This window comes from Panthera tigris, chromosome D1 (assembly GCF_018350195.1).
Source record: "Panthera tigris isolate Pti1 chromosome D1, P.tigris_Pti1_mat1.1, whole genome shotgun sequence".
Lineage (NCBI taxonomy): Eukaryota > Metazoa > Chordata > Mammalia > Carnivora > Felidae > Panthera > Panthera tigris.
The window spans coordinates 104,499,675-104,527,533 of NC_056669.1; the positions used below are offsets into that span (position 1 = coordinate 104,499,675).

Genomic DNA, 27,859 nt, shown 5'->3' on the forward strand with positions numbered 1-27,859 from the left:
GACGGAGACAGCCTTTAATCGGGAAACCTCAGGGAGGGACGAGGGACGGCTGGAGGCACAATCCCAGGGGACTCCCAGGCCCTCTGACTCTTCTCCTCCAGAGCGGGGAGCTCAGCAGCCCCAGCCTTCCTTCCAAGACAGGCCGCTGTGGTGTCCGAGGAGGATGCGACCGTGGAGAATGCCGTTTGCCTCCTCTCACGGCACACTCCAAATGCTTCTTGGGGACAAGGCTGCATTGGACCCCGGGGACGTTCCCCCCCAGGAGCCCTGCAGCAGTGAGCCTCTGGCGTCGCCAGCCTCGGTCGCCCCAGAGCCTCCCTGCCAGCGCCCAGGGCCCCTGGCAGTTTTCTGTGTCCGAAGTCTCCCAGGCAGGGCCCTGAAGCCGAGGCCGGCTTACCCGGTGGATTCCTCCCCCTCTGAGGTCCCCGTGCGCGGGGGGCTGGGGCTGGCCATGACTGCCAGGGCCGCAGACAGTCTGGAGGCGGCGGGAGAGAGTCTGCGAGGCCGGAGGAGGGTGGCGGGGGTCTCTGAGGGGCTGGGGGCCGTCGTGGAACGGGCTGACGGTTCAGTCAGGACGATGGCAGGCGGAGAGGGCCGTCTGGTCGCTGTCTGGGCTCCAGATGAGGATTCAGGCTCTGGGGTTACAGGAGGAGGCCCAGGAGCTCCGGGAGCAGCTAGAGGTAGAGTGGAGGCTCTTGGAAGGATCAAAGGCCCCGGGGAGGGCTGGGAGGCCCCCGGCTCCCCTGGGAATGTGCCCCCAGGCCCCGGATGGGGTGAGGGTGAGGCCTGGTCTCCTGAGGGGCTCGTGGGTAGAGTCTGCGTGGTGGTCACGTTCGTTCTGAGGAGGAGCTGGAGAACATGGGGCACTGGTCTCTCAGGCAACGCTGCTGGGGGGCCTGGGCACGAGCTACAGTTCACCGGGGCCTCAGTGTCCCCACGGGGGCTCCGAGCTGCCTTGCCAGACTCCACGGCTCTTCTTTCCAGGGAATCTAGAGAGAAGAGGAGGAATCAAGATGCACATTGGTTCTCCGGACGGCCGAGGCGGCTCTGGGATGAGTTGCCCTGGGGACGGAGGCCGCTCACACCTGGTAAGGACCAGCTGGCCCCTGCCTCCAGGGAGAGACCAAAAGGGAACCTTGAATAGAGGGGGGCAATCCCCCAAAGTCACTCTGCCAGGCATTGGCTCTGTGACGTTGTATAAGGCACATAACTCCCTTGGGCCTCGGTGTCCTCATCTGTAAAGTGGGCATCATCACGACGTACAGAGTCACTCTGAGGACTGAATGAACGGTGCATGGGAAATCTCAGCCTAAACCCGGATGTTAAGGACGGACGGACGTTGGGTGATAACCATGTGTCCGTGGAGGTTCGTGGATTGTGGCAAACGGACCATCTGGTACAGGATGTTCGTGACAGGGGAGGCTGTACCGTCTGCTCATTTTTCCGTGAACCTAAAACTGCTCTAAAAAAATAAAGTCTATTGAAAAAAAAAAAAAAAACTTTTTGGAGTCTCAGCCTGGAGCCTGGCACGTCATAAGGGCTTGGCACACGGGCAGAGAACAAGCAAAGGAAGAGGCTTAGGCCGAGAGAGCGAGGAGTGAAGACGCATAAGAAGGGAGAATATTGGAGGGGCGCCTGGGTGGCTTGGTCGGTTGAGCGTCTGACTTCGGCTCAGGTCATGATCTCACAGTCCGTGAGTTCGAGCCCCGCATCAGGCTCTGTGCTGACAGCTCAGAGCCTGGAGCCTGTTTCAGATTCTGTGTCTCCCTCTCTCTCTGCCCCTCCCCTGTTCATGCTCTGTCTCTGTCTCAAAAATTAATAAACGTTAAAAAAATTAAAAAAAAAAAAAGAAGGGAGAGTATTGGAGAAAGGTATGATCAGAAGGAGACAGATGCTGTCAAATCCATAAAACCTGGAATGATTACATTTTACTTTTTAGAATTTTTAAAAAAATTTTTTTAACGTTTATTTATTTTTGAGACAGAGAGAGACAGAGCATGAACAGGGGAGGGGCACAGAGAGAGGGAGACACAGAATCTGAAGCAGTTCCAGGCTCTGAGCCGTCAGCACAGAGCCTGACGCGGGGCTCGAACTCACAGACTGAGATCATGACCTGAGCCGAAGTCGGACGCTTAACCGACTGAGCCACCCAGGCGCCCCTACTTTTTAGAATTTTTGTAACGTTTTCTTATTTATTTTTGAGGTGGGGGATAGAATGCAAGCAGGGGAGGGACAGAGAGAGCGGGAGACGCAGAATCCGAAGCAGGCTCCAGGCTCTGATCTGTCAGCACAGAGCCCCACGCTGGGCTCGAACTCACGAGCCGTGAGATCGTGACCTGAGCGAAAGTCGGACATTTAACCGACTTCATTCCAGGTGCCCCTGGAATGATTTTAAAAATCATCTGAAAGACGGACACACAGCTCTGAATATACCCGAAGGCACGGAACTATATGCTTTGAGTGTGTGAATTAAGTGGCGCATGAATTACATCTCAAGAAAACTGTTATGTTTATTAAGTACCAAAGGAAACAATTCATATTCTATTTCAACAAAAAGTGGCTTCTCCCTAAAAGGAGCTATTGTTAGGAAGAGGCACATGGCGAATGGAGCCAAAGGTGGAGTGTCCCGGGAGAAGCGGCCAGGCTCTGCACCTTACCTCCTTGGGCCTCTGTTTCCCCTTGTGAAGGCAAGACAGCACGGGGCAAGGAATCGGAGAGACCCCGGCTTGAGCCCAACACCAGCAGCTAGAGCTTGAGTGGTGATCTTGAGGTTTGTGGGTTTGAGCCCCGTGCGCCCCAAGCGCGGAGCCTGCTTGGGATTCTCTCCCTCTCTCTGCCCCTCCCTCAGTAGCGCGCGCGCGCTCTCTCTCTCTCAAAATAAATAAACATTAAAAAAAAAACCATACAATAGCCACACGTCAGGTACTTTACGGGCGTGTTAAATTGGAAAAATTAAATTCAAGGCACATGGTGTAGAGCTGGAGGACGTGTGGGGAGCCGGCTACCCCACGGCAAGTTGCCGCTTGGTCGAGGGGCCCCATCTGGTGACGCGCTGTCATGCTGCTGGGGTCCCCGCGCCACACCCGCCCCCCCCCCCCAGTGCCCCATGGCCCAGGATTCCACCTGCTAACCACAGGGCCCCGACACAACTCACAAAGTGTGAAAAGAACAAAGTTGTCGGACCCAAGATTTTTCACAGCAGGTCCATTATGGATAGACAGAAAAAGAAGAAGAATCGAGAAACTGTCCAAACGTCAGCTTAAAAGTCAGAGGGTGAGCAAACCGGAGTATCTGGGGGCTTTTTACAACGGCCAGCTCTGGGCTACGTCGGTACTTTAAAGCCATGTGTTACGGCACTTTGTCTGGGTCCTATCTGTACCTCTGCAGAAAGAGCCACACGGGTGGACCCTCATGATGGAATGGACAAAAAAATGAAAATCGTGTTCAGCAGTCAAGACAACGCAGGAGCTACAAAGCATCAACTCTGGGCTCAAATCCCGGCTCTCCGGCCCGTCAGTTACGTGACCTTGAGCGTGCCCCTCCACCCCTCTGCACCTCTGTTTCCTCACCAGGAAACTGGAGATGGTAACACCTAGTATTCAGGACATACTGTGGTTACTCCCCTGCCAAGTTGATTCAGTTCCTAAATAGTGGGGTGTTTTTGTTGTTGTTGTTGTTGTTGTTGGAAAAGGGAGAAAAGAGGAGAAAAAGAGATTAAGGGAGGAGGTAATGAAGGAAAAGGGACACAGGTGTCACGGATGTGGCACAAGGGACGCTGGATGAGGATGAGCGAGCCCAGGCTTGTCCTCGCCGCGTGCTGGCGGTGTGGCCTCGAGCCAGACGCGTTCCCCCGCTGAGCCTGGGTGTCTCACACCCAGCCCTTTACAAGTTCTCCGTTTCTGGCAAGAGCAAAGTGCAGGAAGACAGTGGAGAAGCCCCAGGGCCCAGAGGCCCGCTCACCTGGACAGGAGGGACAGCAGTCCCCAGGGGGCGTGGAGGGGTCCGAGCAGGCCGGCTGGCAGGGCACCTTCTCACAGCTCACCTCTCCCAGCTGGGGAAGCACAGGGACACAAGTGAGGAAGCCCCATCCCGTCCCAGGACGGCACCCCACGCGCCTCTTACGCCCACAGAAAGCTCCTGGGACAGAGGCTGAACAGCAGGGCCGCTTTAAGGAGACCACAAAGAGGGAGGATACCATCAAATCTGGAGGCATGCTGGCCGGCAATTAAAGCTGGGAAGGCAGGAGGAAGGCGGGCTTATGTTGGCTGAGGGGACTTACAGTTTTGCAAAGGGACAACAGGCCAGACGCAGTCCCTGGCCGGGCAGCCCCTGCGTCCCCAGGCCCAGCTTACCTGGCACGTGCACTGGGTACAAGGCTCATCGTCCAAGGTGAACACCTGGCCGTTCACCACCTTCCTTCCCTCGTAGTTGCAATCTGCGGGAGCAGAGGGGACAGGGCCATGAGGGCCAAGGCCCAGCTGGAAGCCTCGGACATAGGGGTGCTGGTCCCACTCACCTCTGCAGACCGGGCAGCATTCCCCGTCGGGGTGGAAAGGGTAGGTGCAGGTGATGGGGCAGTCCACCGGGGAGCAGGCCACCGAGCCCAGCTGCGGGACACAGAAAACACACAAGGCCTTTTGCTCCGAGCAGCTGATGGGACACTCGGGAAGGACAGCCGCATAACCACGGAGCGACCATCGGAGCCACCACGGTTGGGGGAGAGGTTCATTCACTCAGTCTGTCTTCTCGACAGAACGCAAGCCCCACAGAGCCAAGGGCCTGGCCTTGACCGTGCCGCTCATCTTTCAACAGGTCCCTGCCGATCAAATCCACAAAATACCCAGGAAAGGTGAGCACCAGAAACCGAGGAGACAGAAGGACCCGGAAGGCTGAAGCTCCCGGAAGCACGTGAACAAATAAGGCCACTCAGAGGCCCGAGACGTTCACCCTGAGTTTCTCTGTTTCTGTAGACCTTGTCCCTTTCCACTCGGCGTGCTCACTCGACTGGCCTCGGACGTTTCCAGCGTGACAAGGAATAGGACTTTTTCCCCCATTTTCCAAACACTAAATGATCTTAACTATCTCGCATGCTTTTTCAGACCGAGAGGCAGCCTGGCTTAGGGGCAAAGGTTCACCTCCTGGAGCGCAGACTCAGAACACTACGATTCGATTCTTGGCACTCGAGTGGACCAGCGTGAGAATCTTGAGGGAAGGACTTCGTCTCTCTGTGCCTCAGTTTCCTCACTTAGCAGATGGACATGACCCTGGCACCTACCTCAGAGGATTCCCCCGAAGATTAACTGAGCTCATGCAGAGAGAGGGCCGAGAGCTGGATCGGCACACAGCAAGAACTCGATAATGGGAGTATATCACAGATTCCAGCTCAGAGTCCTGGGCTTGAGGCCTTCACCTGCACCCTCAGCGAGCACGCACGTGTTTACTACTGGGAGCCCCCAGGACTCCCCCTGATCACCCAGAAGCGGAGGGCTTTCGCTGGGCAGGCTTAAAAAATATTTCTCTGGCCCCGAGTAAAGATTCACCCTCGGTAGGGCCGGAGGGAGCCAACTTTCACCGTGACCCAGGATGACTTTTCTCTTGGAAGGTTCTGGATTTTGCCTCCAAGGTTCATGAGCAGGGGTCAGTGTCTGTGGAGTTTCCACAGACGGGGGTCAGGTCTGGGTGGTCCTTACCAGGCAGATGCAGCTCAGACACGGGTCCAGCACGGATGGGAAGGTCTGGTTGTTGTAGAAGATTCTGCCTGTGTAGGTGCAGCCTGCCAGAGAAAGCAGGGGGTGAGCGCCAGCCAGGAAGGTGGCTGGTGACCAGGTGCCTGCCAAGGATGAAGGTCCAAGAGTTTTCTGGGAAGCAAAGGTCAGGCCAGCCCCAGGCAGTCAGCGCGGGGTTTGGAGAAGAGACAAAACACAGGTCTGGATTGGGCACGGACTTTTTTTTTTTTTTTTTTTTTTGGCACTGGACTTAGCAGAGGGGTCAGAGTGGCTCTTCTTCCAGGGAGGGAAGCGTTTCCTCCCCTGCCCCTCACCGGGCAAGATCAAGCCGGGGGGACTGGGAGACACAACCTGAGAGCCCGGCACCACAGCCATCCTCTCTGCTCCCCCATCGACCCCCCACCTTCCAGAACATTCCCCCACACCGCCTCCCTCCGCTTCCCCAAGCCCGCAGAGGCCAGATCTGAGGGCTGCCACCTCGATGCCATTTATCACATTCGAGTAAGTATAAAAGGAGGTGACAGGACAACAGGTAACTCTTTTTTCATATATATATGTTAGATACATTATTTGTTACTTATGGATACATGTTATAGATATGTTATATATATAAAGATACTTATGTCTTGAAAAGAGATGAAAAAAACAAAACCATGAGGCTAAAGATGATAAGGGGCCTTTTTAAATTGTTTTTATTTTTGCTCTCTGTATGTTTTCAATACTTTTGAAATAATAGAACAGGTGAAATTAATATAAAAAAAATAAGTATCGGGGAGCCTGGCTGGCTCAGTTGCAAGAGCGTGTGACTGTTGAACTTGGGGTTATAAGTTCATGTCCCACGTTGGGTGTAGACATTATGTAAAAATAAAATTTTAAAAAGTGGAAAAAAGTATCATTTTTTAAAGTTTACTTATTTTGAGAGAGAGAGAGAGAGAGAGAGAGAGAACACTCATGCAAACAGGCAGAGAGAGAGAGAGAGAGAGAGACAGAGAATCCCAAGCAGGCTCCACACTGTCAGCGCAGAGCCTGATGAGGGGCTCAATCCCACAAACTGTAAGATCATGACTTGAAATCAAGAGTCGGACACTCAAGTGACTGAGCCACCCAGGCACCTCCAAAAAGTATCATTTTTATATTCTCTCACTGTTCCCTGTTTCACAGGTATGAACCTTTGTCACCCCACCTAGGCTACAAACTCAGCATATCTTTCTCTCTGCTTCTAGCACCCAGACCGGGCCTGCCTTGGGCAAACTGCTTTACGAACCACCCCCCTCACTTTCCTCATCTGTAAAATGGGTTTCTCCCATGGGGCTGTTGTGAGGATGACCGGAGATAAAGCCTGTGTGGTCCTGTCTGGAGGAACCTGGGGCAGGGTGAGCCCAGATGTGGGGGGGAGGGGTGCTGTGTAGCCCCACAAGCAGGGAATTACCTGCTGAACAGTCCGGACAGCACTGTCCAGGGATCCGAATTGGGTGAGGGCAGGAGTCCACGCAGTCTGTCCTCTTGCAGCTCACTGAGCCATCTGCCTGAAGGAAGGAAGAACTTCACCCAGACCCCACCTGACACACTGGGCCCGGCCTCCTTGCCCGACCCCACCCTCCCCCCCACCAGAGAGGGCAATGCCTCAGACTGGCCAAGGCTTGCCTGGAGGGCGCCATGATGCAGCTAGGACGTGGCAGGTACCCCCACACAGAGGACCGGCTCCTTGGGAAAGGGGGTGTGAGCCTTCCGGGAAGGCTTCCCTATCTAAGGACAAGGAAGGTCAGAGCGGGGTTTTGGTCTCCTCGGCTTCCTGTCCTTCTCTGGCAACAGCCAAAGCTCACCACCACCCCATCCAAATTCTCTCAGCTTTTCCCTGGAACCCTGGCTCACCCCAAACCTATAGAGTACAATAAAATCCTATTTTTATAGAAAACTATTCCACCGGAAATGTCTATTTCAGAAGACAAAAGCACCACATACGGTTTCTTTTCTTCCCTCCGAGAATCTGAACGTTGACAAAGCTTTCTTAGACTACGAGTGCCCTGGGTCAGTCACAAAGGGGAAAGGCAGCGGAGGTACCCTCCTCCCGACTGTAATCCCAAGGAAACGTTCCCAAGTTCTGCAAGGGTCTAAGGCTTTTTAACAAACGGCGCATCCAAGGTACTTGGGGGCTGTGCCTCTCAAAAGCCGGTGTGCACATGGGTCACCGGGGATTAAAATGCAGATTCTGAGCCCGGAGGTCTGAGCAGCCTGGAGATGGTGCGTGTCCAACAGGCTCCAGGTGATGCCGAGGACACCGCCGGTGCAGGGACCTCATTTTGAGAAATAAAGCTCTAAGCTCCGAGGCATGAATCAAGAACTCGAAACAAAAGCCGACGTGCGTACTTAACGAGCCGAAACAATAGCGTTTCTTGGTAAGTGGCTATGTTGGCATATCGGGGTCAACCGGACTCTAAAGCTCGAGCACCCCCTCCTTATCCATTTCTGATGAACTGAGGTCACAGATTCACGTTCCCGAAGGAAACACTGCAGCTTCGCAGGAAAGGCCTGCACTACTGAGCCGCGGGCTGTTACGCCCCTTCAGTTACCTGTTCCCCGGGGAAACCTGCTCTTGGGACCCGAGTCCTCGCAAGCAGCGTGTGGCACCCCATTTAGGCAGGTTGCCAAGCTCCGCTGTTCCAAAAGAGCTACCGAGGACAGAAGAAACTGGGTCCCAGCCCCTCCTGTAAACATGGAACCTGCCAGCATGGGAGGGAGACGAGGGGCGGGCTGAGGCGGCCCGGCTTCTGGAGCAGGGGGTGCCCGGCCCGGAGGGCCCGCGCAGGGCAGAAGGGCTTGCTCGGGGAGAGGCAGGGACCGCCGGGGGAAGCAGCTGAAGGCGTGCACGCTGTCATTCACCTGGCAGATGCATAACTCACAGGGGTCACCGGGAGACCAGATCTGTCCAATAGGAAACTCAACCCCGTTGTCGTCGAGAGAGCAGCCTGGCCGGGGGACAGTGAGGGAGAAAGCTCGGGTGGGCGCGAGCGCCGAGGAGGTGCTGAGCGCCCGCCGGACCTACAGCAACACCCCACCAAGGACAGCCGCCTCTGCTCGCTCACACTGCCCAGGCAGCTCCCCAGGTGTCTGTCCCGCCACCTGCTGGACCCAGGGGCTGCCCGCAGCTGTCTGTGGGGTCCCTCAGTTAGTGACTCTTCCCTCCAAACGTGTGCCCAGTTCACACAGGCACCTCGCACAGACATACACTTAACCTACAAACCCATAAACACACATAAACCTACAAACCCATTCACACACACACGGGCACACTCGCACAAATACTGCAAACACATACACACACACACACACACACACACACACACACACTCACAGAGACATACATGCTTACAGAAACACACACCCTAAGTCTTTGCACGCAAAGCTCAGCCTCCCTCCTGGAGGGCATCGCCATGGGCTGGAGGGCATCGCCCTGGGGTGCAGGGCTGGGGGCCCTCACCTGTCATGGGTGTGGGCTCCCGGCAGGTGAAGCAGCACTGTCCAGGGCCCAGCCACCACTCCTCTCGGGGACAATCCAGTTCCGGACATGGTGTGAAGGAACATTCCACCTCCCCGTTCTGGAAGAGAACCAGGCACACGGGCCAGTGAGGGCAGCTCCCTGGCCCTGGGCCATCTGAAAGCTGAAGAGGAGGCTGCCAGGCTGCTGCTGTCATTCTCCTCAAAGTGACAAAGAATCTCCAGGGATGGGGGTGGGGGTGGCTGGGGGGAGGCCAGGAGCACGTTCTGGGATGTCCCAGCTGTTGGGCTGGGGGTCTCCGCCTGCCCGGGCCATAGCCCCAGCACCCCTTCCCTTCACTTGTGCAACAGCCTTCTGCTCTCACCCCAGTGCACCCTCACTCTGCAGCCACAGAACGTTCTCGTGCACCAATATGATCGCACGGCTCCACCAATTAAAACCGGTCATCAGCTCTGCCAAGTCCAGAGCCCTCAGCCTGGCCAGAAAAGCCCTTCCTGAGTCTGTGGGAGAGGCTGTGAGGCCCCCTCCTCCCCGCGACCCCTTCCTCTAAGGACTGCCTTTGGTTGACAGCCGCCGAGTCCTTCAGGTGCCTGGATGGTTCCTTCACCCCCACTTCCCGGAGAGCAGAGGGAGTGCATACAACTAACTGATGCGAGCTCCCTGATCTCTGCGCACACCCGTCTCTGCCGTGCAACTCCTTCCAGAGCTCCCTGTGGAGTCAGCCTGAGACCCCGTCTTCACCTGGCTCCTTCCTCTGCCCTTGGCTGCCATTCCAAAGATGACTTACACGAGAATCCTGCCCCAGGCCCTGCTTCTCAGACCCCAACTCAAGGACCCTCCCTATGCACAGCTGCCTCTCTGGCCTAGTCTCTTGCACTCTGTGCCCCAGGCAGCAGGGACACGTTCAGGCCTTAGAACGGGCTGTGCGTTCTCGCTTCTGCCGGGCACACCTGCCTCAGGCTCCTCTCCCTCACCCCTCAGGTGTCAACTTAACATCCCTCCTCCAAGAAGCCTTCCCTTCCGGTGAGGAGCCCCGGTCATCAGCCCACAGCCCACCTAGGCTGTGGGCTCCCTGAAAGAGGGGACTGGGGCTGTCTTGTGCTTAGCTGTGTCCCCAGCATTTGGCATTGCTCTGGGCACACAGTAGGTACTCTACAAATAGCTCTGCTGAAGGGTGAACTCCAAGGAGACTGTGGGCAGGCCTTGGTGAACGCGAGTAATGCCCCTGCTGCCTCAGTTTCCCTTCTGCCATGTGGCAGCTCCTAGTCTCCTGGTCGAGGCATGCTGGGAAAGTCCTGCGCCCTGCTCCCCTCCCCCACCCACCTACCTGGCAGACACAGGTGGTACACTCATCACCTCCCACACTGAACACAGCCCCGTCTGCGTACCACCGGCCGTGGAAATAGCATCTCACTGCAGAGGAGAAAGGGAGAGGCAGCTAAAGAGAAAGGGGAAGAGTGGGGAGGGGAGGGGCCCTCGGGAAGCTAACACTCCCACCATGCCCTCCAGCATACCCCACACTCAGGGAGCCAACCGCTCCCCTCCAAACCCTTGACAAAAAAAATAAGCTGTTGCTTAAAAACTGATGGAGAGTGAGTCATGTGCAAACTAAGGTCCTTAACCAAAAAGGGAGGGAATCCCGGAATAACTAAAGAGTAAGAAAAAAAAAAAAAAAGAAGAAATGAAAAGAGACTGGCCCAGACACCCAAGACAAGGTCTGGGACAAATGACATCCCCTGGAGGTAGGGAGGAGTCAGTGAGAGCCTCTCCTCTGAAGACTGCCCCCCTACAGATAAAAACAGCCTAGGGGCGCCTGGGTGGCTCAGTCGGTTAAGCCTCCCCTCTGACTTTGACTCAGGTCATGATCTTGTGGTTTGTGAGTTCAAGCCCCGTGTCGGGCTCTGTGCTGACAGCTCAGAGCCTGGAGCCTGCTTTGAATTCTGTGTCTCCTCTCTCTGCCCCTCCCATGCTCATGCTCTGTCTCTCTCTGTCTCTCAATAATAAATAAACGTTAAAAAAAGTTTTTTTTTTTTTTAAAAACAGCCTAAAAATTGGCCCAGGTCCCCCTGGCTTAGACCGCCTTCGGTTCAAATCCCAGCTACGCAACCCACTAGGGAGGGATTCAAGGGGACATACTTAATTTGTCTAAGCCACAATCTTTTCATCTGTAGAATGGGGTTGATAAGAGCTGACAAAGGCTCCTACTTCATAGGCAGTATATTACCTATTCAGAAATGTCTTAGCTGAAAATAATACTTAAAAGTTAAGAAAATAATTTTTCAGGGGCGCCTGGGTGGCTCAGTTGGTTAGGCATCCGACTTCGGCTCAGGTCATGATTTCACAGATCGTGGGTGTGAGCCCCACGTCTGGCTCTGTGCTGTCAGCACAGAGCCTGGAGCCTGCTTGGGATTCTGTCTCTCTCTCTCTCTCTTTCTCTCTCTCTGCCCCTCCCCCACTCGCACTCAGTCTTTCTCTCTCTCAAATGAATAAATATTTTTTAAAACGTTAAACAAATTTAAAAATTAAAAAAAAAAAAAGAATTTTTTTAAAGAACACCAGCTTTGAAATCAGGCAGCCTTGATTTCCAGTTCTGTTCTGATATTAACTGGTCGTTATGTCTCTGGGCAGCAATGACTTCCGTGAGCCTCAGTTTCATCATCTATGAAATGGGCCTCTGAATCGTACTCCCTCAAGGCTGTGCCACATGGATTCAATGAGATCAAGGGCTGGCAGGCAGCAGCACAGAGCCGTCGGGGAACATTTGTGATGATGATGAGGTCATCCCAGGAAAAGAGAACCACATTTTCAACAAAGGACCAACTCATTAGTGGGGAAGGGGAGACGCCCTTCTAGTCTCAAGACAGAGCCATGCCAAGGATGGACTCACACCCCTTCCTGGCCGTGCTGAAGGCGCCTCCTAGAGCAGGGGCAGACTGGGCTATGAGCCCAATCTAGCATCTAAAGCACTATGCACATAGTAGGCGCTCAGTTAAGCTGGCACTTTGAAATGCTTCACTTGATTGGAGTTTCTGAAGCAAAACTCAATCTCCTTCCCCTGCTCTGTTCACCCTGCTCCCAAACACACACACAAAAGCCGAGTCCCCCACCCGGAACCCCAAAGACTCACTTACCTGGAATACAAGTACAACAATCTGACTTCAGGGGGGTCTGACAGGGGCCGGGAGGACACTCAGGGGACATGCAGGACACATTTCCGGCCTGAGGAGGGGAGAGGTGGTGGTGGGTGGGGGCAGAGGGGAGGAGGGGAACCAGGCCCCAAGGCCCCTCAAGCTCATTCCCTATCTCACGCCACCCCTCAAGCTTCCTGTCCAAGACCAAAGCCTCCGAAAGGAAGCCATCCCAAACCTTTTGGATGCCACCATGGTGACAACAAGGACAGTGTGCAGGGACTTAGTTCCTGGCATTTGCTACGGTGTGGTGAGAACATCCTCCCACGGCACATAGAAGCTTCTGGAAGGATGCCGGGAAGAGGCAAACAGAGGTTCCTCCGTCAAAGACACCTTCCTGTACATCTGAGTTTTGAACCATGTGACTCTACTGGCTATTCAAAGAATTAAATTTAAAACTTACTTTTTTATTAAAAAATATTTTTAACATTTATTTATTGTGAGAGAGAGAGAGAGAGAGAGAGAGTGTGTGTGTGTGTGTGTGTGTGAGCAGGGGAGGATGAGAGAGAGAGGGAGGGCGAGACAGAATCCCAAGCAGGCTCTGCACTATTAGCACAGAGCCCGACGTGGGGCTCGAACCCACGAACCGTGAGATCATGACCTGAACCAAGAGTCAGATGTTTAACGGACTGAGCCACCGGGGTGCCCGTTAAGACTTAATTTTAAATTTGAAGTTAAGGCGAAAAAATAAAAAATAAAAATCCCCCGCCTCAAAAAAATTAAAAAATAAAAAATAACCCTCCCCCCCCCCCCCCGCCCCCACCTCTGGAGCAGCAAGAGGTGAGTTGCAGTGTTTGCTCCTCCACGAACGAGTCGTGTGACTCTGGACAATGTCCATCACCTCACTTAGCCTCAGTCTCCCTATCCGTGAGATGGGGTAGAAGAGGTGCCTCTGTCAGGGATCGCTGAGGATACACACAATGACATGATCCACGAAAGTGCTTGGCCACTGCGTGTGTGTGGCACACAGGAAGAGCCCAGTAAAGCGTGGAGGTGGCTGTCTACCTGCCTCACCCCCCATCGCACACTGCAGCCTCTGCGGTCACCTCCAGGCCAGTGATGGTCAGAGGCTGGTAGTGAGGGTTGGCGATCAGAGCCCGGGCCTTGGATACAGACAGACCTCTTGGCACCTCCCGGCCTCGGTCTTTTCATCTGTGGAACAGGGACAGTAAAGCCGACCCAGACGAGCTGCCAGGAGCCTCGGGTAAGGCAACAGATGAAAGGCCCCAAGCCCCGTGCCTGGTGCACACTGCGTGCTCATAATCAAATCTGTGTGACGGCACCTGGCGTCACAGTAGGAACACAGTAGGTCCTTCATAACCATTCTTACAGAAGTGAATTTGCCTAAAGCGAAATAATACTCTTAACAAGCGGCGTCTGGTAATAAGCCTCCTCCCTCCCAGATGTGGATACCTTTATTGTGCTGGCAAATATTTTGCCTGGAGAGAAAAACAGCCTCCCTGGTGGGAAGTTTCCGAGGGAGTTTCATCCCCTCCCCTTCCTAGACAGATGGACCCTGTTTGCCTGTTGGCTCTTTCCTGCTCAGCAGAAGCCTCCCTGACTCCACAGACCCCCACGCCTTTAAATTCGACAGATTCCAACCAAAATCCACAACCTGGGAACTCTCCTTCCATTTGACAAGCTCACTTTTAACACCCGATCTTTCCCTCTTCCTCTAAAACCCCCAAAGGTTAGGAAAACACCCGCGAGGCTTCAGGGCTCTTGTGAGGCTCACCATGCAGACACAGACGGTGCAGTTCTCATTGGCAGGTGAAAACACGTCCCCTTCGGCTCGGATGACGCCACTGTGAAAACAGCCTTTGAAAGACAAACAAGAGTGGAGGCATCAGACCTCTTCAAAGTGGTGGAAGCTTGAGATCTCATTACTTTTCCAGGCATAATGTACCTGGAACATTCTCTCACTAGCCAGGATGTCCCGGGAGGGGCAGATCCAGGCACCCAGAACTGTGCAGTCCTAGGACCCCCCCCCCCCCGGAGGGGTAAGCAAGAGACACCCACATCAGATGGCCCAGGAGGGCTCCATTGGTGTCTGTAAACCTAGAACTATATGCAGGACCTGGCATATTTTCCCCATAAGGCAGGAAAGGCAGCCAGACAGCCCTGGGTTCAAAACCTGGCCTGTCCATTCAGGAACCCAGGTGACCTTGGACATGTCACTTAGCCTCTCTGGACTCAGTTGTCTTTATCATAAAATGGGAACACCACTGTGGGCAGGGACTTGGACGGATCCACAGCCATTCGCAATCAGGGCTCAGTATAGAGCAGGAACGTGGTAAGAGGCCACGAACATCCTAAAGACACCACTAAGTCTATGCTCATTCTAACCCTTAGGAAGATGTCTTCACTGCTGTTTCACTCGCAGTGGCCTCAGCATCTTATCACCGGAGCTTCAGAGAACGCAGCAGTTCCGGCCCCCCCACCCTCCCAGGTCTACTGAAGGAGAAGCTGCATTGTAACAAGATCCCAGGGATTCGTGTGCCAGTGAGTTTTGCCAAGCTCTGTTTGAAGGACTCGTTAAGATTCAGGGTCATTATCCTTGCAGCAACGGGAAGCCGATGAAAAACTGTAAACAGATCATGGGAGGGAATTGGAAAGAGGACAGGATTGATGAAGGATCCCTCCTCTGGTTGTGGGAGGGGAGTTGGGACAGGGAAGGGGACATCTGGAGAAGGGAGATGTGGAGGAACTCACTGAATGAATGAATGAATGAATGAGGCTCAAAAAGGATCCCCAAAAGATGGAAAATTCCCCTTGAGGGATACCACAGCGTGGACCAGTGGGTCTCAAAGTGTGGTCCTTGAACCAGCAACTTCAGCATCACCTGGGAACTTGCTGGAAACGCAAGTCCCCAGGCCCTACCCCATGCCTAATAAATCAGAAGCTCTGGGGGTGAGGCCCCCAGATTCTAGTGATTCAGGTGATTCTAATGTACCCCAAAGTTAGAGAACAGCCTTTCAGCTGCAGAAGGGCTGGGGAAGAAAAGAAGCAGGATCATGAGGGGGACTCTTAGCCTCCCCCAGACCAGCTCCCACCTGTGCACGACGGGCAGCAGCCTCCATCTTCGGAGGGAATCGGGTGGGAACAAGCAGCTTCACACATCACCTTTTCACAGCTCACCTCCCCGTTCTGGAAGCAGAAGCAGGACTTCCAGCCATCACGAGGCCCCGGACAGTGGACCAGAGCAGCCCCCAGGACCCCTTCCACCTACCTGGCACCGGCACTGGGAACACCCAGCCTCTGTCCAGCGGCTTCCGGACTCATACGTGGCTCCCAGGTGCCAACAGGCAGAGGACCCTGGTGCCAACCACGTGGCCTCTGGGCCCCTGGGCAAGTAAGGAGTCACCTCCTGTAGTTGCGAGGGAGGTCCCAGGGTTCCCAGGAGGGAGGCACTAGGCACAGGAGTGGCCACCAGGGTGGCTGGCGGCCAAGTGTGTGGTGCAGGGGTGGGAGACAGCAGGCTGGTGGTCCTGACGCCAGCTGGGGGCCCCGGGGCTCCGGAAGGAGGGCTGTGTCCAGGAGAGAGGGCAGGCCGGCCCGCCTCCGGGAGCAGCAGTAGCATTTTGGGCGGGTGCTGCAGGGGCTGCAGGATGGCAGAGGGGGCCAGCACGGCTTTGGGGAAAGCTGAAACGGAAGCACGGGGGTCTCTTGAGGGAGGCAGCAGCAGTGGCAGGAGGCGAGACTGCAGCCCACCGCCAGTCACTGAATGTCTGTGGACCAGTTTTTCTTCATCAGCATTAAGAGTCTAATACCCCCAGTTCACCCCAGACCAAGGGGGCTACAGTGACCATCACACAAGGCTGAGGGGAAAGCACTACAGGAGCAGGCCCAAGTGACAAGTTGGGAGTGGGTCCCCTGCTGCCCCGCCCAGACGTGGCTTCCCAAGAGGGGATGCTGAGGCTGGGGATGAAGGAACAGCCCGGGGAAAGCTTGCCATGGGCTAGAAAGAGCATCTTCGGCATTTAGATGATCGGAAACGCATGTTTTTAGGCACACTGTCAAAGTATGGCAGAGCGAACTGATGCCACATCGTCCAAAGTGTCCCTGGGAGCCCAGGTTACTGCGACTCCTGTCACGTGCTCCTCTCCCCGCCCCCGCCCCCCCCCCACCTTTTACCATTTGGGGGAAAACAAAAGGGTTAGGGAAACAGTAAAATGACAAGGGAGGACGAATGGGTAAAGAAGTAGAAGGAAGAAGTGAGAAAGAAAGTGAAGAGTTGGAAATAACAAAATGAATTGAAAAAGAATGGGTAGAAAAGGAAAAAGGCCCAGCGCTGGGAGGGCAGGGCCAGGGCAGGGGCGTGGCTTGGGTGGGACGGGGGGCGTGGCTTGGGGAAACAGGCCTAAGGATGGAGCTGGAGGGCGGGGCCCGGTTGGGACGCGACCGGGGCCTGAGGGGACGGGCCTAATGTTGGGGCGGCGCCTTGGAGCTGTAGGGCGGGGCCTGGGGAAACTGGCCAAAGGTTGGGGCTGGAGGGCGTGGCCTGGGTGGGAGGGGGCGGAGCCTGCGGGCTGGAGGGAGGGGGGCTGGGTGGGACGGGGGCGGGGCCTGGTAAAACCCGGCCCAAGGTTGGGACGGAGCTGGGGCCTAGGAGGGCAAGTATGAACGGTCGCTCACCTTCACAGGACACGCGGTCAGCTCGGAGCCTGAAACCAGGTCGGCATGTGCACAGGAAGCTGCCCACGGTGTTATGGCAGGAATGGTGACAGACTCGCCTCTCCAGAGGCCTCCGACACTCGTTTACATCTGCAGGAGAGCCTCGCTGCCAACAGCCGCCTTGTTGAGGCTACTTCTTCCTCCATCCCTGGGCCCAGAAGAGACTGGGAGACTCTCCCAGCCATGTTCTGACAGGGTCCATCCCTACCTCAGAGTGTGGGAGGTGACTCAGATGTCTAGGAGTGGGGCCACAATCTACTGCTAGTCCCTTTGGAAGGTTCATACATCCAGTTGGCGTTTAATGGATGCACCGGTGACTCATCCCCCAGCACCACGCAGCAGTGGTTACACGCTGGCTGGTGGGGACGAGCCCTGCTGGGAATGTCATCTCCAAACCTTCCACCATCCCACCGGCCAGGTTTGAGATGGTGCAGCCCCTTCTGAAAAGAGTCTCGAAAATCACGGCACTGCTTCAAGGTAGGCTTCGGGACAAATACCAAACTCCACCAGAACAAGGTCTGTTTTCAGGCCCACGGGACCCCACCTTCAACCCATGAGCCAAGCTTGAGCCAAACATGCCAATCCCTTTCTGGAAATATCTGCTAATGGGCTGAGAAAACAGGGGTCTCCTTCTAAACCAGAGGAACCAAGACTAACACGCTTTATTTACCAAGGGGAGCAAAGGCAGTCAAGAAAATGGGTGAGCAGAGAGGAATCCTTGGGGTGTATCTGGGAGAGGGGTGGAAGAGGAACATAACAGGATGAAAGTTGCATGTGGCCAGGAAAAGTCCAAGACAGGGTCTTCCGTGAGGAGCCACGCCAACCCCAGGAAAAGGCAGGCTCTGAGCAGACGCTCAAGTGCTTACGGGCTCCAGGCAGCCAGGAGGTCCAGACTGCTGGCCCGTCCCCGTCCCTGGGCTCGCCCTGTCCAGGTGACCGGTGGCTGGCAGCCTAACCATGAAGACAACAGGGTCCCCCCACCTTACCTACACAGGAGTGCCGGTTGCCATGGAGATGGAAACCCGGTCTACAGGAACACCTGTAGCTGCCGATGCTGTTTCTACACCTCTGCTGACAGGGGGTCCCGAGGCATTCGTCAGTGTCTGGAAGGGACCAGGGCAAGCCTGAAGGTCATTTCCCCCCCCACGGAGTATTGGAATGGTGTGCTCCCCCGTCTTCCTCTCCTGTTTCCATCCTCAGGGCCGTGAAGGACCATCTTAAACCCTCTCTTTCTCACCACCCACATTCAGCCTATCAGTGACATTCTCCCTGGACCAGCCCTCTTCTCTCCATCCTCACTGCCCTACCATAGCCTGGGCTGCCTTTGCGTCTAGTCTGGAGAAGAGTAATGGCCTCACGCAGCTCCCCTGTGCCCCTCCTAAGCCATCTGCTACCTGGCCTCCAGGCTGTTCTGTGCAAAGGGCACCTCTCTGATCAGGCCACTCTCTGCTCCCACAGGCACCACTGTGGTACCAATGCTGCACCATAGCTCTCGACCCCCCGGGCGGCCTTTCCTACCTCCTTCCCTGCCCCTCACCTTTGTTCTGCCATCGTCTAAATGCACCATGTTCTTGGGGGCCTCCCTCTTGGCCCATGTTCTTTTGTCTGCCTGGCATGCCTGTGCATCTTGACTGGGGGCAAACTCCTACTCATACCTCAAAACTCAGCTTCTATAGCACCTCCTCTGTCAAAGCTTCCCCAGACCATCGTTTGAAATCATGAAAAGCTGGAAATAATCCACATGTTCATCAATAAAAGAAGAGTTGGTAAACTAGGGGGTGTTTGTGCTGCAGAGCAGCAGGAAGCAGTTAAAAAGAACAAGGCAGTGGGGTGCCTGGGTGGCTCAGTCGGTTAAGCGTCCGACTTCAGCTCAGGTCATGATCTCACAGTTCGTGGGTTCGAGCCCCGCGTCGGGCTCTGTGCTGACAGCTCAGAGCCTGGAGCCTGCTTCAGATTCTATGTCTCCCTCTCTCTCTGCTCCTCCCCCGCTCATGTTCTGTCTCTCTCTCCTTCAAAAATAAATAAAAACATTAAAAAAAAAAAAAAAAAAAAAAAAAAAAAGGAACAAGGCAGGTTTGTTTGCCCGGATGTGGAGACACCTTCGAGACAGGTTGCTGAGAGGAGAAAAAGCAGGGAGAGGAACAACTGGGTTCAAGTCCCAGCCCTAACATGATCTTGGGCAAGTTACTTAATTTCTTCAATTTCTCAGTGGTCCTATCAGGAAAACGGAAGTGAACAGTATCAACCTCACAGGATCAGTTTGAAATGGGAATGAAATGCCAAAAGGCACGCAAAGTGTGAGCACGGTGCCAGAATCCAGTTCTGCAACCGTCTGCTGCTCGTCTCTTGTCCTTAATTAGGTTTAGATGAGGTCTTGAGGCGGCTGGGGGGTGGGGGGGACCCTCGAGACGGGATCGTGCCCTTAGAGCTTGCTACCTCTACTTGTAAGAACCAGCAAGAAGTGACTGGCTACAAGCCAGGAAGGGCCTTCACCCGAAAGTGAATGGGCTGGCACCTTGACCTCGGACTTCCCGGCCTCCAGACCCGTGAGAACAAATTTCTGTTGTTAAAGCGGCCCACGCGGTGGGATTTTGTTACAGCAGCCGGAGAGGGCTAAGACACCAGGGTTATTCCCCAGGCAGAGTAGAGAGAAGGAGGGGCAGAGAAGGTCTGGAACTAGCAACTTTTAAAACTTATTTTCCCATTTACGACCATTTCAAACAATAGAAAATAATAGCGCAGGTTCATGGGGCAGCTTTCCCCTCATCTGCCTCGTTTAAGAGAGAATGCTTCCTTCTGTAAGTCCTCTTAAAGGAAAGGGGGACTATGTTCAAAGGTCTCCCTCATCCTGTCCACTCAGGAGCAAAGACTCCTTCCTCTCCCCGGAGCTCCCCCAGCACTGACTCCTCACCCCAACCTCGTTCTGCCTCTCCCCACCAGACTGGGGGCAGGTGGAACTAATGAATGCAGGGGGTGAATGACTGCAGCAGGCACGGCGTCCCACGTCCCATGTCCCACGAGGCCCTCCCTCACCTCGGTGGCCTCCTCCGCCCAGCCCCTGGCTCTCCCCTAGGCCTCTCCAGCCCCCTCCCTCCACCCTGCCGTGCCGGGTCAGAGCAAGGGCCCTAGGGTCGACATGCCAGGATTCAAGCTGACTCCAGTGTTTACTGACAGAACGGCCTTGGGTGAGCCTCAGTTTTCCCATCAGCAAAATGGGGGTGATACAATATCTCCCTCAGGGGACCACGGGGAAGGTAAGATGCAGTAATGCACGGACGAAGTGCACATGTTGGGCTGGGTAGGGCCACGCCTTCAACTCAGAGCCCAGCAGCGGTGGTCACCTGTCCCTGGGCCACTCACCTCGGCAGCTGTGGCGGTCGGCAGACAGCTGCATGCCGGGCCCACACTCACACACAAATCCGCCTTCTGTGTTCACGCACTGGCCCTCGCAGGAGGAGCTTAAGCATTCGTCAATGTCTGGGAAGAGAGAAAACATCTTTGCACGGACGACTCTGAACGTGGCTGCGTGCAGGGAGAAACTCTACCCCACAGGGACCCTGTCCGCGCAAGAAGCCCGCCTTCAGCCGGGTGGAACCCCCACCCGAGACAGAAAGACCAGGCCCCAGGAAGGTCATCGGCCATGAGGGAACCTCCAGGAAGCAGAGGCCGAGAGGCCAGGCTCCTGCTCTGTGACCCATGCAGACCAGATGACAGAGAGCATGGCTGAGACAGAACGATTTTCAATGGCCCCACCGCAGGGCGACCCTAGCAGGGCAGAGGAGACTGAACAGGGAGGCTGACTAAAGTCCACTAAGTGTTTATTGAGCACCACCTGTATGCAGCCGATCTGGAGGGGGGGCCATTGAGGACACAAATGTGACCAAGACATGGCACAGATTCTCCGGCTGGTTACGGTCTGGTAACATTTAAGAGCCACGACACACGCCTGTGAGGCCAGCGCACGGCCGGGTGATACGTGCCCCCCCAGGTGACGCCCGGCCCCAGCGGCCGCTGGAGGAGCACTGGGCAGAGGACCAGGAGGCAGCAGGAGGAGGGGCCAGGCACAGAGACAGGGGCAGCGGGAGACAGGGCTGGAGCAGTGGGTTAAGGCTCGGCTGCGGAGTGCCGATGAGGCTCTGAGGCTTCTGCCCAGGGTGGGGTGACTGGATCCAAGTATCCTCCGGGGGGTGGGGGGGCGGGGAAGTTCAGGCCTGCAGGGTGAGGGGCACCAGGGGACAGAACTCCCCAGCCCCGCTTCATGGCATCCCTTCCTCCTCTAAGAACTGTGGTCCATGGTGGCTCTCAAGGACCCACAGCATGCAACTGCCCACTGCAGTCTGCATCCGAGTCTCCCGCCCCCTGGCCCCGTGCCTGCAGGACACCTGCATTCTCTGTACTTGCTCTCCCCACAGCGGGCCCCTCGGGACCACAACCGCCGCCTCTAGGAAGCCCACCTTGACTAACCCCATCCCACCGGGATCCCTCGTGGTGGCGGCCAGTGCTGCCCTGCTCGGTGCTAGCTCTGACACTCTTCTCTGGCTTTTCCTTGACCCAGTCCCCTGGGCAACAAGAAGTGTAGGCAGGAAGTACTCCCCATGAAAAACATTCAGGGGAGGATGAATTGCTTCAGCCTGCCTGAAGAGGATGTTGCAATGGGGCCCGAGCACCAACACTCCTTAGTGAGACCCTTGGCCCAATGGTTCTCCTTCTGAGAATACTGAGAGAGGCCGATGAGAAGCCTCCTTCCTGCAGCATTACTGACAGCGAAACACTGCAGGCGACCTAAATGAGGGACAGCAGTGACAGCAGCCACAGGCGTGGCCGGTAAAAATTCTGTTGTAAGGACTGTTCCCCACTCACCATATAAGGTGAGCAAAATAAGGAGCAAAAACTATGGATAAGGCATGACTGATGCCAATTTATAAAACACACAAATATGCATCACGCACACACACACACACACACACACACACACACACACGGCCAGGGAAAAGGGAAGAAAAAACAAGTTCATTTTAGGAACAAATATCTAGGGACATCGGGGACATGTTTGTTTTCATCTTCTACCCTCCTTTTACTTTCCAAATGTTCCAAAATAAGTTGTTTTTCACTTTTATATTTGGGGAAGAGACCTTAGTTTTACAAAGTCCAAATTCAAAAAAAGGCTTTCTTTCAACTCTCTGGAAAGATATGCAAGAAACTGGTCCCAGAGGCTGCCTCTGAGGAAGGTAACAGACTTGGCCTGTAAGAACTTTTTTAAAATCACATGGGGCGTGTGGGGGGCTCAGTCGGGTAAGCTTAGGACTTTGGCTCGGGTCAGGATCTGGTGGTTCATGAGTTCGAGCCCCGCCTCGGGCTCTGTGCTGGCAGCTCGGAGCCTGGAGCCTGCTTCGGATTCTGTGTCTCCCTCTTTCTCTCTCTGCCCCTCCCCACTTACTCTCGGTTTCTGTCTCTCAAAAATGAATAAACATTAAAAAAAATTTTTTTAAAGGGGCGCCTAGGTGGCTCAGTCGGTTAAGCGTCTGACTTCGGACTTTGGCTCAGGTCATGATCTCCCAGTTTGTGCATTCAAGTCCCGTGTCAGGCTCTGCGCTGACGGCTCGGAGCCTGGAGCCTGCTTCAGATTCTGTGTCTCCCCCTCTCTCTCTCTGCCCCTCCCCCACTTGCTCTGTTTCTGTCTCTCAAAAATGAATCAACATTAACGAAAATTTTTTTTCATTAAAAAAAAATAACTTTTTGAAATCACAAACGAATCACACTTTTACACAGTAATTATTGAGGTTTGCTTCCCTCAGTGACTCAAACATCACGTTCCCAAGGGAGCCTTCCGTGGTCAGCCCTGACTCCAGTCCTGGTTATCTGTCCCCCTGTGGGTCCGGCTCCAGGCACTTCACCACTTAGGGTCCCATCGCACGGGGCTGCGGTTACCCTTACTTGTCTCCCCTCCTCCGATTCTGAAGCGGGGGCCAACCCACGACTCGTCACCGCAGCCCCTCGCTCAAGTTCCTGGCCCCGAGCTGCCCAAATATCTGTCAGATGGATATTTGGGCATCTGGAGGGCCGGCACCTCCCTGCCCACTCTCAAACCAGAGCTCTCCCCGGCTCAGCCTTGCCCTGCATCTCTCTGCAGACTGTTCTGGAAGGACGGCAGAGACAGAATCCCCTCTCGCCCCGTCCCCGCCAGCTCCCAGGTCTCTCACCCGTACACCTGATGCCGACAGCTGTCTCTGTCATGGTGAAGCCCACGGGGCACACCCGGGCCACCTCCTGACAGCCGCCATGGTTACAGGTAAGGTCACAGCCATACTCTCCACAGGGTCCGTGGGCTTCTGAAACAGGCAGCACACGGGTGAGCACACACCATGCCCCACTCCCGGCCGTCCCCACCTCAATTCTGCTGGGAAGGGGCTGGGGAGGCAGAAAGGCCCGATCGTAAATCCAGCACTGCCACTTACTAGCCATGAAACCCTGGGTGAGCCACTAACTTCTGTGCCTCAGTTTCCTCATCTATAAAATGGGGATGAGAATGCCCACCTAGGTGGTTGTCGGAAGATGATACTCTAAGACCAAACCCCGTGCCTGGCACATAGTCTCAGCCATGTCCCACCCCCCCCCCCATGCCACCCCGTTACCTGGGCAGGTGGCCCCTTGCTCTCCGTCCTGGCAGGAGCAGACGTTGGGAGCAATGCAGATACCCCTCCCGCAGCCAAAGGAGCAGAGGGCTGAGAGGAGAAATGCAGGTGAGGTAGTGGGGGCTGGGGCCCCCAATCTGCCCTATTTAGGCCAGCCCAGGGAGTGAGCGCCCTGCTGTGGAGGATGTTTGGGGCACAGGGACAGGCACTTACGAAGGGTGCAGTGCCCACTGCCCATGGATGGTGCCCAGCCAGGGCAGCAGCCACTCCCGAAGCCCGAGAGGCAGACGTGGGGGCCCAGCCGGCGTCTGGAAGAGAGGAGAGAATGCTTTTCCACATTTCCGCACCGGGCAAGGGACTGGTCTACCAGGCCGTGAAAGTCTCCCGGCCAGTCAACAAATAGTTCTCGAAACCTGCCAGAGGGGCAGTGGGAAGTCCCCAAAGAAAAACGACCCAGACAGTCTCTCCCGGGGGCAGGACAAAGAAAAAGGGGTGAGAGAACAGACATCAGCCTCCTATAGATACCTGCCACATGACAGAGGCAGAGTGGCCGGGAGAGAGGGGCCTCAGCACTGACGGGGAAAGATGGCAATGGCTGAAGAGCCCCAGGCATGGCTGCCGCAGGACCTTTGCACCTGCAGCTCTCGCCGTCAGGAAGGTTCTTCCTCAGAAACGCACCCAACTCTCTTCTGCCTTTACCCAGGTCTCTCGGCTCATGTACCTTCTCAGAGAGATCCTTCTTGCCCACTCTTATCTTGCTTTATTCTTCTTCATAACACGTACTTTCTGGGGCATTCGGTTACTTATCAATTTGTTGATTCATTCATTGTCTGTCTCCCCTCTCATTCTCTGAGGACCAGGGCTTCATCTTTTTTGTTCACCTCAGTGTCAAAAGCGATGCCCGCCGGGCACATAGTATGTGCTCAGTAAATGGCAGTTGAGGGAAAGGTTGAGAAAGGAAGCCAGCAGAAGAGACAAAGGAGGAGGCCAGCCCCAGAGAAGCCAGAGAGAGGTCATTCCCCAGGTGACATCAATGTGGTGGGGGGGGGGGGGTGCCAGCAAGCTGCCCCAAACAGCAAAGGGGAGCGTGTGCCTGACCCTGGGTGAGGCATAGCACTACAGCCAGGAGCAAGTCACTTTCCCCACCTTCAAGGGGCTCTGGGCAGACAAACAACCAGGCGGAAACGAAATAGTGTGACAAGTGCCACAATGGGACAGGCTTTGGAGTCCCAAGGAGGATCAGGGGAGGCTTCCTGGAAGGACAGAATCTAGGCTGAGGCAGGAAAAAGTAGAGTAGGGGCAGGCTGTGAGAGCGGAGGGGGGTGGGGGGTGCTCCAGGCAGAGGGAACAGCAGGTGCACAGTCCGGGAGGGGGATGGAGGTGGTGAGGGGAACTGGTCCCGTGATGGCTAGGCGCCGAGATGAAGCCCAGCCTGGTTCGAACTGGGAATCCCGGCACCGCAGGAGAGGGACAAGAAAGCCCTGCCCTACGGAGGCTGCTGGGAATATGCTGCCACTCAGGCAGTCTACGGAGCACCCAGAACACGGGCCACGTGCTAGGTGCCGCAGCAGGCACTGGCCACATGGGAAAGGCAGACTCACTCCACGCCTGAGAGTATCTGTCAAGAGCGACAAGTGCTCCGGAAAGGGGAACTTTCGGCACACGGCAGTCCAGAAACATCTGCAGCAGACGGTCCCTGGAGCCTCAGAGACTCTCCCCTCTCTGAAGTTATCACAGAAGAAGCAAAGCAGCGCGGGGCTGGGGGGCTGGGGGGCTGGGGGGCTGGGGGGCTGGGGGTGGGAGGTGCTGGCAGTGATGTCCCACCCGCTACCCCTTGCTAGAGCGATTTTGTCAGCAGCCTGGGAAAGAGGAGCCAGCGGCTCCGGCTCCTCAGACGGGGCTCTGAAAGGGGCTGGGGTGCCACCAGAGCGGCGGACGGAAGGATGCTCGCGAGGCTGGTGGAGCCGCGCCCTCAGGTGGGCGGCGGCCGAGCGCCCCGAGGAGCCTCCTAGGGCTGGCGGTGACGGGGAGACAGGTGGCTGGAAGGCTGTGAAACGCCGCGGGGGCCCGGCCCATCTGGGCAGGAACTGGCGGTGGCTGCGGAGCACACGTGCGAGCTGCGAGCCTGGCGGGGCCGCCCCCCTGCGCGCCCCCCGAGGCGGTGGCCGCGGGCCAGGCCGCCCGCTGACACCGTGTTCCCTCGCTCGGAGCATCACGCACACGCGGCGGCCCGGCCTCCGCCGGGAGGGGACTCGAGGGGAGGGTGGCATCAACCGGGAAAGAGCAAAGGGGCAAACACCCCACCCCCGCCCGCGCGCGCGCACAGGCGGAAACCGAAACGTGACCCGGGGAGAGCCCGGCGGTTCCAAGGTCCAGGGGCGTGCGTGCAGCCTGGACGCAGAGGAAGCCCCCAGCCCCGGCGCGGCCGGCGCGGCCGGCGCGGCCGGGAGGCCCGTTCGCCAGCGACGACCAGCCGCTCCGGAGACCAGGTGGCACGTCCCGGGCTGCCCTCGCCAGGGGTCCGCGCGCCAGGGCAGACTCAGAGGGGCTCACTCAGCGCCTGGATCTCCATCCCCCCAGGTTCTTGTCAGGACAGCCCCTCCAGGGGCGCAGAACGGGTTCCCGCCCGGAGCACAGGCTGCTGTCTCTTTGTCCGGACCCCCCCCCCCCACCACGGGCTGCGCCCGCGCACGGACAGCGCCCGGGAGGGGAGCCCCGAGGCGCGGCTGCCGGCGGCTCCGGGGCGCCCTTCTGCCCCACGCCGGGAGCGCCCCTGCGGCGGGGCAGGGGAGGGGCTCGAGGCGCTTACCTCTCGGCCGCGAAATGCCCGGGCGGCTTCCTCCCGGTGTAGCCGCGGGCCGGGGCCCCCGGCAGCAGGAGCGCGACGCAGGCGGCCCGGAGGAGCAGTCCGGCCCACATGACCGGCGGCGGCGGGTCCCCCCGGCTCGGCTGGGCTCCGGCGCCGCGCGCGGGGGAGGGGGCTGCCGGCCCTCGCCCCTCCTCCTGGCGCCGCGGGGAGCGAACCAGCGAGCCCCGAGCTGGCACGCAGAGCCGAGCAGGGGGGCTGGGGACTCCGAGAGGAGGGGCCGGGGGCCGCGAGGGGACGCGGCGGACGGCTGTGGCGGGAGTGGGGGGGGGGGGTCTCTGGCACCTCTGAGCGAAACGCACAAAAGGCAGCGCCGCCGGCCGGCCGGTGGCCTCTAGGGGAGGCGCGGAGCCCGGGGCGGGGGCAAAGATCAGGGACCCCTGGGGGCGGGGTTTCGGCCTCGGCCCACACCCCCTGCCCGGGTTTGGGAGTCAGCTTCCTGAGAAGGGCTGTGGGCGTCAGACTGAGGCCCTGGGAGGAAAGAGACTCCCGGAGCAAGGCTGGCGCGGGAGGCTGTGCGCCAGGGCATTGCCGGTCTCCGTGGAGCGGGAGTTGCCTGTGTTGTCACGAGAAGGTGGGACGCTGGGTCACTGCGCTGCTGGGCAGTTTTAGGCCGGCTCCCAGCCTGCCAGCAGATCAGCACGCGAACCCTGGGTGCGCGGGGTCAGTGGATCCACCTGCGCCCCGGCCAGGGGGCACTAGCGGGTCTTGAACCCACAGGCTGCTCTTTGCCCATTTCTGCAGCTGCCCCAGGCCAACAATCGGAGACTGGTAGGCAGGGGGAGTGGATGAAAATCGGGATCGTCCAGCTGGGAGGAAGCTGGAAGGATGACCAGATTGTGTGCCCTCTGCCCTGTGCAGGAATCTTCCCTAGTGGCCCAGTTCCAATGAGTCAAGCTTTTGCTCAAACACTTCCAGGGATAAGGAACTCCCTGTCAAAAGGCAGCCCAATTCAGTTTTGAAGAACTACATTGGTTAGGAAGTGTAAAGAATCCCAGCTCCTTTGGTTCTGCCTCTACAGCTGCCCTCCTACAGGCCACCTTAGGCTGTCACTGAGACCCGTAATAACACCCGTGACCACAGACGAACATGGTGTGCCAACAACCGTCTGGACTCTTGTCTCCTTCCAGACACCATCCTTTTGTCAACACAGCCCAATAGGACTTGGCTTTCCCGGCATCCACATGAACCTAAGTTTCCAGTAGAGGTGTTCTTGGCTGTCATGTTTTTATGTTGTTATTGTTGTTCATTGAACGCAAGTTACTAAGCCAATCTCC

General features: G+C 56.5%; 1 protein-coding gene across 2 annotated transcripts; it reads right to left on the reverse strand.

Moving 5' to 3' along the window:
• On the reverse strand, positions 1–26,635 carry VWCE (von Willebrand factor C and EGF domains). 2 transcript variants are annotated; one of them, XM_042958416.1, is made up of 20 exons: positions 26,526–26,635; positions 23,930–24,024; positions 23,717–23,806; positions 23,285–23,413; positions 20,445–20,561; positions 18,071–18,187; positions 17,046–17,174; positions 15,640–16,052; positions 15,464–15,557; positions 14,146–14,228; positions 12,354–12,441; positions 10,550–10,635; positions 9,205–9,322; positions 8,607–8,692; positions 7,156–7,252; positions 5,691–5,773; positions 4,517–4,607; positions 4,353–4,435; positions 3,961–4,051; positions 1–989 (listed from the first exon to the last, which is right to left on the reverse strand). In XM_042958416.1, exons 1-20 carry the CDS (start codon positions 26,633–26,635, stop codon positions 394–396), a joined length of 2,796 nt encoding a protein of 931 aa, XP_042814350.1. In that variant the 3' UTR covers positions 1–393. The 2 variants fall into 2 exon arrangements, with proteins under 2 accessions (XP_042814350.1, XP_042814351.1); XM_042958417.1 differs by lacking the exon at positions 26,526–26,635 and having other exon boundaries at positions 4,353–4,607; positions 7,156–7,248; positions 8,627–8,692; positions 23,930–24,016.
• Between the last annotated feature and the right edge of the window lie 1,224 nt (positions 26,636–27,859).

What these genes read in the sequence shown, in the direction of transcription:
- VWCE (XM_042958416.1), bottom strand. Translation starts at nt 26,635, where the DNA reads ATGTGGGCCGGACTGCTCCTCCGGGCCGCCTGCGTCGCGCTCCTGCTG. An exon ending in CTGCTGCCCGTCGTGCACAG is followed by an intron (nt 14,229 to 15,463) that starts GTGGGAGCTGGT and finishes TGTCTTTCAAAG; the next exon opens with GCTGTTTTCACAGTGGCGTC. An exon ending in CTGTCCGGACTGTTCAGCAG is followed by an intron (nt 5,774 to 7,155) that starts GTAATTCCCTGC and finishes TTTCTCTGGCAG; the next exon opens with GCTGCACCTACACAGGCAGA.